This window comes from Oncorhynchus mykiss, chromosome 1, assembly GCF_057628025.1.
Source record: "Oncorhynchus mykiss isolate SJ-2025 chromosome 1, ASM5762802v1, whole genome shotgun sequence".
Classification (NCBI taxonomy): domain Eukaryota; kingdom Metazoa; phylum Chordata; class Actinopteri; order Salmoniformes; family Salmonidae; genus Oncorhynchus; species Oncorhynchus mykiss.
In genome coordinates, this window is record NC_143022.1 from 54,799,546 (window position 1) to 54,810,874 (window position 11,329).

General features: G+C 40.9%; 1 protein-coding gene across 1 annotated transcript; it reads right to left on the bottom strand.

The window, feature by feature from the left end:
• Window positions 1–1,315: 1,315 nt before the first annotated feature.
• On the bottom strand, window positions 1,316–4,160 carry LOC110521107 (parathyroid hormone-related protein). Its single transcript, XM_021598564.3, has 2 exons — window positions 3,936–4,160; window positions 1,316–2,829 (listed from the first exon to the last, which is right to left on the bottom strand). Exons 1-2 carry the CDS (start codon window positions 4,040–4,042, stop codon window positions 2,349–2,351), a joined length of 588 nt encoding a protein of 195 aa, XP_021454239.3. The 5' UTR covers window positions 4,043–4,160; the 3' UTR covers window positions 1,316–2,348.
• Between the last annotated feature and the right edge of the window lie 7,169 nt (window positions 4,161–11,329).

Consider the following 11,329-nt stretch of genomic DNA (forward strand, 5'->3'; position numbering starts at 1 on the left):
TGTACCTGAAATAATTATTTGGATGACCCTGTTTAGCCCTGTGTGTTACTTACCATACTCTTGGGTTATTGAGTGAAGTATCCTCATGTGTACCAAGATAAACAGCAGTATTCTCCGTCATGGGTAAATCCGTTAGCCATTCTTTGAATTTTAGAGTATCCCCATAATGAAAACTGTTAAAAGTGGCTTGCATGTGAAGTCTATGACTCTTAGTTTTTGTTTGCTGACTATGGAGAATGGCAAACATCACTCACTCAGGTCAAATTGATTCTGGTTGGATGAGTTTAAAGGGAGAGTACTCACATCTGACTCTCTGAATTTAGCACAGTTACCGTTTTTGAAGGACTGGGGTGTATGTCTATGTTCATTCATGTTGTCTGTGTTGTTGTTGTATCTTATAGTTTTCCAGAGAATATGTTTTTGGCAATTCCAATGATTATTATTATTATGTAATGTACACACAGTAGCTTCTGAATGGAAGTGCGTGGGTTTATCACAAGAAGTGAAAAACCTGTCACAGACCTTTTCTGACCTTTTACATGACTAAAACGTAGACATTAGAGAGAGATAATCTATATTTTATTGATGTGTGTTCTGCGGGGGTTTCCATACAGTATGTGTTATGTTCAGCATATTTAACCCCCATGCAAACAGACCCTACTCGCAAAAGAAAACGTTCCACTTTCCTTTCCGTGTATTGTTTTCCTGTTGATTGTCTCCCACCCTCTCCCTCCCCTCTCTTCTCTCAGTGAGTTATTAATGCCTTTTCCATTGTTACATTGATTTCTTCAGCACAGTAGTGTGGAACGCCAGTCTTCTGATGGGGTCTTTATCAGACCATTCCACTGTGTTTATGACTCTGGCTCTGGCTAATGGCCTCAGTACCGGCTCTTAGGACAGGATGTAGCTGCAGTACTAACGCTGCTGCCTGGTGCATTTACTCTCTCCCCTCCCAGCAGGTCCATAGAGTGTGTGACCCAAATGGCACCCTATTCCCTACATAGTGCACTAATGTTGACGGGCTCGCGCTGGTCAAAAGTAGTGCACTATATAGGGAATAGGGTGCCATTTGGGGCGTGTCCATTCAGTCAGAGACGGGTTAAAACACACCACATGGTTCTCTAGTGTGACATTAACAACCGTATAAGGTCCCTTGTTCATGCTGAATAGTCAACAAATAGGCTATATTGATGACTTTCTCATTGGTGATAGGCTACGGTAACTCAATGTAACTCATTGGCGCAATAATTGAATTTATAAAATAAAATGGTATGGTACAGTATTTGATTAGACTAATAGGCTATATTCTGTAGTCTGTCTGTAGAGAGAACACAATGTATTCATGAAGCTTTAATTGTTTGATTTTTGTTGTTGTTGTTGAAATGATGGTGCTCTCAGTGCAAGTGCTTAAACTTGAAATAAGTCTGTGATTATACCAGCAGTTTAAACTCTGTCTTCTTTGATCAAAAAATAGTTTCTAAAACTGGAGAGAGGGAGTTTGATGGAACAATCCAATAACATACAAGTCAATGAGATGATAATGGGCAGTACTATACATGGAAGAAAACAAAAATAAATACAAATAAAAATGAAGCATTTATCAACAGGAAGGAAGGAACATTTTTCAAAAAACAAAAAAAATCAACCACAAAGGAGAACACTTGTGTAACTTAACAAAAACATAAGGATATCATCATTATATCTAAAGTGCATTATATTGTTATGATAAAATGACCGAAAGTCAGCAGCACCGTAATACATTCACAAAATAAATACACAGTTCAAATGAAATAAATTATGGGAGAAATATTTGTTATGGATGCTAACTACAGATTTTAAAAAAAATATTCACAAGAGCCACCAAGCATTAAAAAGAATAGTCCTCCCTCATTTTGTGAATTTAAGTATGTATAGTTAACAAATATTTTATGCGTAACGTTTACCGCGTAGCCTATGCTCTACTTTACATATGGGCATCTGGTTGGATGAGTGTGTGATCAGCCCCTGGAAGGCACCTGTCGTACATCGTTTTCTCACAAATTATAAAGGAGAAGGAGTAAAGTATAGTATGTCATTTGACATATCTCAAGATCTGCATATTATTCACCTAATAAATACGAATACAAAAGTAATATGTGTTGTTATAAAGTATGAAAACACCTCTGATCTCTGGATATATAAAAGTACTTTATATCAAGGCAAAAAAAAAATAGAAAAAGCAGCTGATTAAAACAAGAAAGGCAAAGAACAATGTATGGTATGGGGAGACTGTTTCAGTTATTTGCTTGAGAGTCGTTGAGATCTCAATCAGTCATGCTGGAACTTCTCTGCCTGTCAGAGTTATTAGTTCAGCGCCACCCAAAGGCTACATGATGTGGTCTGTCTAGCGTCCTCTGTGACTCCCTATGTGTCTCCCATGTCATGACAAGGGTTGTGTCGCGAGCCCGCCGCCTCCTCTTCTCGCTCTCCCTCCGTCTCCCTCTCTCTCCCTTCACCTTCTTTTTCCTCTTGGTGGACACCTTCAGCGGCTGGTCCTTGTAGGCCACAGACTTGTTGGTCTCCTGGGGGAGGTTGCCCACCTCCCCTCCCAGCTGGAAACTCAGAGGGAGGTTCTTGGTCCCTCCGGGGGGTTTGGGGGGGCGTAGGGCGCTCCCGCTGAAGGTGATGTGGCCCCCGTTGGCGTTGTTCCTACTCTGGGGAGGCGGGGCTCGCTCGCTGTCGGCTGTGTGGACTTTATCTAGTAGCCCTTGGAGCCAGAGCCGTCTCTTGAACTCCTCCAGAGACCGGCCCTTGTCGTGCATCAACTGGGCGTGACTCACTGACCTCCTCCTGAAGGGGGAGAGGAGAAGGAGATTGTCAATGAGTGTTTAAACTGGACTCACTCTCTTTGTAAGAGTAGATGGTAAAGAAAAAGAGTATCTTTGTGCCACACCACATCAGAAGCTCCATAGTGGTGCAGAGCCTGTGGCCAAGCGGTAACACAGGCTCTTTTCATAAAATAAAAAAACTACTTTTAACTACTCTTTAAGAGAGTAGTCCACCTTTCCCACTATCCTCTCCTGATCTATCTCTAAACAACCTATCACTTTCTCTTATAGCTATTATTTTGTGGCACCTACAGTATAGTCTAGTACAGTATAAACCTGACAGTATAGTGACTGACTAAACCTACTTGAGAGGTGTTGATAATTGAATGACAGCCAAGGTCATGTTCCAGTAGATCTCAATAGGTGGCAGCATAAACAAAGCCATGTAGTGCCTGGGAGAGCTCAAGGCTATCCATGTTACTGTATGAATGCTGTGTGAAGCCATCTGACCACCACAAAATGTACAAGAGAAACATAAGCTAACAAGCCACATATTCAACCACAAAGCATGTCACCTGGGCCACAAAAGTCAATCAAAACCTTGCCATGCACAGGGCTGAGTTTGACAGATGTTTTGTAGGTGTAATGCAAATCTATGTTCTTTATTAAAGGCTAACAATGTTTTACCATGCTGGTCAAAAATATGTACAATTGACCCATTTCTGCTTGGTTTATTCTATATAATTTCAGTATAAAACTAAATGTAACAGAACTACAAAATGTAGTACTGTAGTATGTCGTTTGATCTGTGGTTACTTTTTTTAGGTTTTTTAGTTTTTTTTTAGTTTTTTCATTATTTATACCATTGGCATCTGTTTCTACATCGATACCACGGTATACTTTTCAGAATATCGAGACCTCTTTTCCCAAATCATCAATCAGCAGTACATCAACCTTAGATGTGATTCAAGTGATCATGGTTTACACGTGACCATTGATTGATACACTGCCATTATTACCAGCCTTTTCCAGTGCTATGCAACATTCAACAATGGAAAACCATGATGCTAACCCAAAGGGTTTCTTAGTTGGTGCGTAAAACCATTTTCTTCCAGAACATAGACTTACATTCTGTTAGTGAGAGCATCGATGGGTCTCCCATAGAGTGGCACTGGGGAGCACAGCAGGAACACAGCTAGACTCAACTGCTGGAACATGCCTCTGGGACACAGCATTCTGGAACAGTAACTCTGGAACACCCAACAGACAACGTTCTGTCATTCATTGTATCGCCATTCGCCAGGAACCATATGTACATAGTACATTAATGATGATTTACTTGAAAATGACCACCTGCAAACGTACGTTGAAAACAACAACAAAAACATTGAAATGGAAGATGCAATGCCTATTTCATTGAGATCTAATACATTGAAGATACACACATTGCAGAACAAGGTTAAATGAGGTACTGTAGGTGGTACAGTAGGTCCTCAGAGAGTTGCAGCTTACCTTACTGCTACTTATCTAGTGGTTTTACTTGGCAGCATAGATACAGTTGCTGACAAACTCGACTACTTTCTGAGCCCCCCCTTGATTCCTTCGCCTGACATAATGTGTATCTACTGAACAAGACCACCTGGTAATACTGAAATACCAAGAAAAATACTGAAATATCAACAACAGAAATATCATGCAAGTAAAGAATCCATCGAAGCACAGAGATAGGCTTTTCTGGTACTTCCAAATACACATCAAATACACAATACAAAAATACTTACATGGAGTATATTCCCAAAACAAGTTATCCACCAAAAGGTTTGGTTTAAGTCCACAAATTCCCCAAAAGAGATATCTTTCAATCTTTCCAAGATCCCAAAATGAGATCTCTACAATATAAAAAAAGAACAAACTCACATTTATTCTGCCAAATGCTATTTGGTTCAGAGTCAGACTTAAAAAGAAATCTGTCTGTCCGTTAGCGAGAGACAGGAGAATAACATGGGGAAACCCCCTTGAGACAGGTCCAGCCAGAGATCTCCCGATACCGCATGTATATTTAGTCATTTATTTCTCTCAAATCCCAATGAAAAAGGAGAGGGAATATGAAGCTAAATGTGAGGCACAGACTGCAGCACATCAGCTTCTCTCAGGCTGATAGCTCCTGTAACAATCTTGTGAAGTGCTCTCCTGCAGCATCATGTCTGTATGGCTCGAGCAGGAGCAGGGGAGGTGAGAAAGTGTGAAGCATGCTGCTGCATTGCCTGACCACTCCAAGTGACCGTGTGTGTGAGCGTGTGTATGTGAGTGAGGGGAGAGTGCTCCTCAGTGTGTAAAGCTGCAAACGCTGCCCCTGCCCCTGCCCATCTCGGTCCAGACCTCCTGACACCCCCGTACACAGACACACACTCACTCTCACTCACATACGCACACTCTACCACACACACACACACACACACACACACACACACACACACACACACACACACACACACACACACACACACCTTGACAAGAAGGTGGCGATCATGCAACACTCGTAACAAAGAATAGAAGATATTAACAGCAGAAGAGTTCATTGGTGTAATTGTGCTATATGACAGCCTTATGGCATTTTAAAAAGGTGGACTTCAAAACTCTTGTCATCTCTGTCCCTTAATATCTAAATTGTTGGCTAAATAGTAGGTAACCAGTATGTAATATAATGGATTATGATGACACTGCTGCATTTGTTCATAGTGACATGTCATCTCATGATGTGGTTAAAAAAGCAAGGTATCAGGTGCAACAACAGAAGCCCCCATGCGGGAGCCCCCCTTTGCTTCCGAGGTAAACAAACAGGCCTCGGGCCCTCACCACCGTCCCCTGGGAACATGACCGTAACCTCAGAGAAACCCAACCACACGCTACATCTGACTACAGGCCTTCATGTCAGTAAACCAGACTGCCACATAATGGTCACAGTGGCCAGGGAGGTATCTTGTCTTTATTCCGTAGAGTAGACCACAAGGTTGGGGTCAATTCCATTTAAATTCAGAGAGTTTCATTTTGTGTCCTGAATCGACTGAGTTGAACTGGAATTGACCCCAAACCAAGACTCAAGATCCTAGGACTACACTCTTAGAAAAAAGGGTTCCAAATGGGTTCTGTGGCTATCCCCATAGAATAACCATTTTTGGTTCTAGGTAGAACTCTAGACCCTCCGTGGAAAGGGTTTTACATGGAACCCAAAAGTGTTCTACCTGGAACCAAAAAGGTTCTACCTGGAACCAAAAGCGGTTAGTCAAAAGGTTCTCTTATGAGAAAAACAGAATAAACCTTAACTGTAAAAATCCAGGTATTTCTCAGTCAGAAATTTGTTGAAATCTATTACAGGTTTTTGCTAGATGTCAGGTCTGCTACAAAGGCAGCATTGATCAGAAACTTGTAAAGGCTCAGTGACCTCAGCATCCAAATATTGCAATCATTCAATCAGTTTTATTACGGCATGAACACAAGTATATAAAAATATTATATAGATAAAATATAGAGGCGGTATAAATCGGTGTAGAATATTTTACCAGATGAAAATAGAAGGGTATACATTCGAGCTCAGCAAGTTCCAAATATATTGCTAGTCGCACATATAAAACATAGCATCAAATATGTCAACATGCAGCCTGATATTGCCCAAAATCTGGATTTTATAACATGCATCTCTTCATGTATAAAACTCATAAACCTGAATTTTGTAAGTGCTTTAGCTAAGTGAACATTAGTAAAAAGAAACACACAAGGCTATGTACCCGGTGGGTGGTGGATTACTTAATACATTTTACAAGCAACCAATTCAGCAAGGGGTCCTACTATAAAGTAAGTTAAATTGGGGACAGAACAGAATTATGTTAAAGTAGGACTCCACTCCCATCCTCCCCAAAAAATCAACTTGCTATAGTTTCCAACTGGTCTGCCTCCCCAACCCTAACTAATAACACTTTCACATTCGGTAGGAAAAAATACCTCATTTGATTCCATTCTGTAAAGTCCAACTTTTACCTGCAAAAAACATGAAAAAAATCTTGCCATTTCCTGGCAGACTCAGACCAGCATGCAAAATCCGAGCCAGGAAAGCTGCTTTTGATTCAGGCTAAATTGCTCGCTCAACACAGAACATCATTAGGTAGCTGTACGTTCTTCATCCTACAGTTCTTGAACAACACTTTTCCTTCCCATTTTTACACTCACCCACGTACAGTTCAGACGGGAACACACACACAAACACACTTCTCTCACCCTATTCAAAATAATGATATTCATTTTACTTCTGTGCTTTTCCAAAACAGCTCATACCCCATGTTGAAGCCAAAGTAACACCCTCATTTTATTCAGCACTTAATCCAGTCGTCATTTTTATTTTGGGACCTGCTCTAATCTGGAATATATTTGTATACTTGTATACTTTCTCTGCACTGTCCTATATCTGGAGCACACATTGGTATCCTAAATCCTAGCTTTGCTCATTGTATGCGTTCTATAGTCCACCTTCTGCTGTTGAACTTTAAAAAGATACATTTGCGAGCTCCATATCTTTTTATTGTGTCTCCTCGTCTGACTGACTGAAGTACCAAGCGGTTCTTCTTCTTCTTCTTCTTCTTCTTCACATATACAGTTGGTTTGCATGTCAGTTTGTCTTTTAAAAAAAGCCAACGATTACACTCATTCGCAATGTTTAATTCATGTTTAATATAACCACTGTGTACATAGAGGTTATGGTGTGTTTGATTAAGGTTCATTTATGGTTTCGTCTGTGCTTCAATGGCTTGCCATTTATATGCATATTAACTCCTGGTTTGTTAGTTTGGAAAAGCTTAATGTGAAAAATGGGTTTTGCAGAGGACTTTTACTTTACTTTCCCTCTCAGTGGTCTCTCAGAAATAAATTATAGGCAACTATAACTTAGTTCATTTGAGGTAAGCTGCTGTACTGTACAATGTCTCACTATGGCAGTAAGAATAACGTTTTGCTGCTCCTGCTCTACAAATCATTCACACCCATCACTCTTAGCTTTCAACTGGCAAAATCTATTTCTTTTTTTTTTATCTAAAATAAATGTCTGTACTGTGTTCCCCCTTGGCCTCTTGCAACTGCCCTCTATTCCAACCCTTCAACAACTTTGTAATTATATCTCCAACATGTTTATCCTGAGACAGTGGCATTGTGGTACCTAATCTATAGTGTACTTTCTAACGCATGGATTTAACTCTACCATAAAAATGGTACTTTGACATGTTTCAATGTTCCCTGACAGCATTTCAGTGGGGACAGCAATGTCTTTCTTTATGTTCTTTCTCTTCCTCTTCTGACAAAACCAACTCAAAATAATCTAGCAGACAATGAACTTTATGGACTGTAATAGGAACAACTTATTCTGTCCATACTTTCGTTATTACATGACAAGAGTTTACCTTCTAGGGAAAGAATATTTGAACATATTCCAAGATACTGTAGCACTTTGACAATTCTTTCTCGATCTCACACACACACACACACACACACACACACACACACACACACACACACACACACACACACACTCTTAATTAATTACTTTTGGTACGATCGATATAACATTCACAGAATGTCATTCATTTCGGTGTGTTTTACCTAAAATTACAACAGGTTACAATACACAATGGGCTGGCTTGGCAGTCCAGGATGTCAAAAGCAGGTCACTCTTCTAGTCTCACTCTGAAGCTCTGAAAGCCTTACATCCTGAACATTACGTAATGCCTGTTCAGGGTTACCATAACATGAGCTACGTCCCAAATGGCACCATGTTCCCTATACTTTATAATGTTCTATACATGCACTGTACATGTCTGGACTACACATATACGGTGCATTCAAAAGTATTCAGACTCTTTGACTTTTTCCACATTTTGTTACGTTAAAGCCTTATTCTAAAATGGATTAAATAGTTTTCCCCCCTCATCAATCTACACACAATACCCCATAATGACAAAGCAAAAATAGGTTTTTAGACATTTGTACAAATTTATTACGAATAAAAAATGGAAATATCACATTTACATAAGTATTCAGACCCTTTACTCAGTACTTTGTTGAAGCACCTTTAGCAGCGATTACTTGGCACACCTGTGTTTGGGGAGTTTCTTCCATTCTTCTCTGCAGATCCTCTCAGGCTCTATTAGGTTGGATGGGGAGCATCGCTGCACAGCTACTTTCAGGTCTCTCCAGAGATCAGGTTCAAGTCCGGGCTCTGTCTGGGCCACTCAAGGACATTCAGAGACTTGTCCCGAAGCCACTCCTGCGTTGTCTTGGTTGTGTGCGAAGGGTTGTTGTCCTGTTGGAATGTGAACCTTCACCCCAGTCTGAGGTCCCGAGCACTCTGGAGCAGGTTCTCATCAAAGATCTCTCTGTACTTTGCTTCGTTCATCTTTCCCTTGATCCTGACTAGTCTCACAGTCCCTACCACTGAAAAGCATTCTCACAGCATGATGCTGCCACCACCATGCTTCACCGTAGGGATGGTGCCAGGTTTCCTCCAGACGTGACGTTTGGCATTCAGGCCAACGAGTTCAATCTTGGTTTCATCAGACCAGAGAATCTTGTTTCTCATGGTCTGAGAGTCTTGAGGTGCCTTTGGCAAACTCCAAGCAGGCTGTCATGTGCCTTTTACTGAGGAGTGGCTTCCATCTGCCCACTCCATCATAAAGGCCTGATTGGTCAAGTGCTGAGAGATGGTTGTCCTTCTGGAATGTTTTTCCATCTCCACAGAGGAACTCTGGAGCTCTGTCAGAGTGACCATCGGGGCTCTTGGTCACCTCCCTGACCAAGGCCCTTCTCCCCTGATTGCTCAGTTTGGCCAGGCGGCTAGCTCTTGGAAGAGTCTTGGTGGTTACAAACTTCTTCCATTTAAGAATGATGGAGGACACAGGATGCACCTGAACTCAATTTCGAATCTCATAGCAAACGGTCTGAATACTTAATAGAAAAAAGGCATCTGTTTTTTTTTGTTTTTTTTTATAAACTAGCAAACATTTATAAAAACGTATTTTCGCTTTGTCCTTATGGGGTATTGTGTGTAGATTGATGCGGGGAAAAAAATCATGTAATCAATTTCATAATAAAGCTGTAACATAACAAAATGTGGAAAAAGGGAAGGGGTCTGAATACTTTACAAATGCACTGTTAGGGAATAGGGTGCCATTTGGTTTGCAGCCATACACTCCTCTATAACTCATTCTACTGATCTGCAGTAGCTGGGCATGGGTTTTGTGGTTTCTCCTTTATGTCTTTGCTATTTGATGTATACATTATCAGTTGTATGTAAGGCAATACTCTGAGGCCGATTTCTCATTTCTAGCTTCTATGTGAATTTGTTTTCACGCTGTCGTAAATGTCAGGCTATTGGAGACAGTAAGCCGAGGAGGTCTTAGTGGGACAAAAGCATGTTGTTCAGAATCAGACCGGTGTAGAGCCCAGGCAGCACAGACAGGTACATTATATCCATATCTGCCATGGGACATTTCACCTGTAAAATGTTTGGTTAAGAAAGAGTAGGCTATTTACTGTAGTTAAGATACAATTATTCCTGCCTGGAATACTTTTTCTCTCTTCTCCTATGATTCATAGGCTTAAAATATTTTTGGTTTCACCTTAAATTAAGTAGTATCAATAGACTGAGATTGTAGGCTAAAATTGTATTGTTCACCCTATCATGTCTTCAAAAAGCACTGATCCACCCATGCATTTTTGCAAAGAAACCTCTTTGTAGTTGGTAAAAGCACCAACAACATGGCTTGGATTGGAAAATGATGTCTGCTATTTAATGCGTCCAAGCTTGTCATCAGACCAAGCTCAGATGAAATATTCTCTGTTTTGACTGCTGTTGAATGTAGCCTCCACCCAGTAAGTGGACTGGGACAGGGCAGAGAGAGGAAAGACGTCTTGCAGTGAGTCAGTCAGGTTCTATAGCTCATCTCAGCAGGCTATCAGGCTTTTGCCACTGGAGGATGGACAGCACAGGAGCTGAAACCCTTCCTGCTGCTTTTATGGAGCACAGTAAAATGACTGGTGTTTCTTCTGGCCATTCTCTTTCCTTCTCAATCCAATCTCTCTCTCTCAGCTGAAGTGAAATACATGGGCATATTATATTTATTTTATAGCAATTCGCTCACTCACTGTATAGATGTAACCCTAACCCAATTGCCAATCCACGATCCATCCATTCTTCCAGTACACTCTTCCAGCTGGTCTTTCATTCATTCTACCGTAGAATGTTGTACGGTATTGCATTGTTATAATGTACTATGCTTTCCTGCCCTGCGCTATTCTTGGTCCTCCATCCCCAAGTCCACCAATTATTCCAGCCGCAGGGCTCCACAGGCCACAAACCTAAACACTCCCTAAACACTCTTACCTCAGAGTCAAGCCACAAAAGGAGCTCAACCTCTTCTTTATCAAAACACACTGTAAAGGTTTTAGAAAAACGGCACTGGGCTCCAAGAGACAAAGACAAC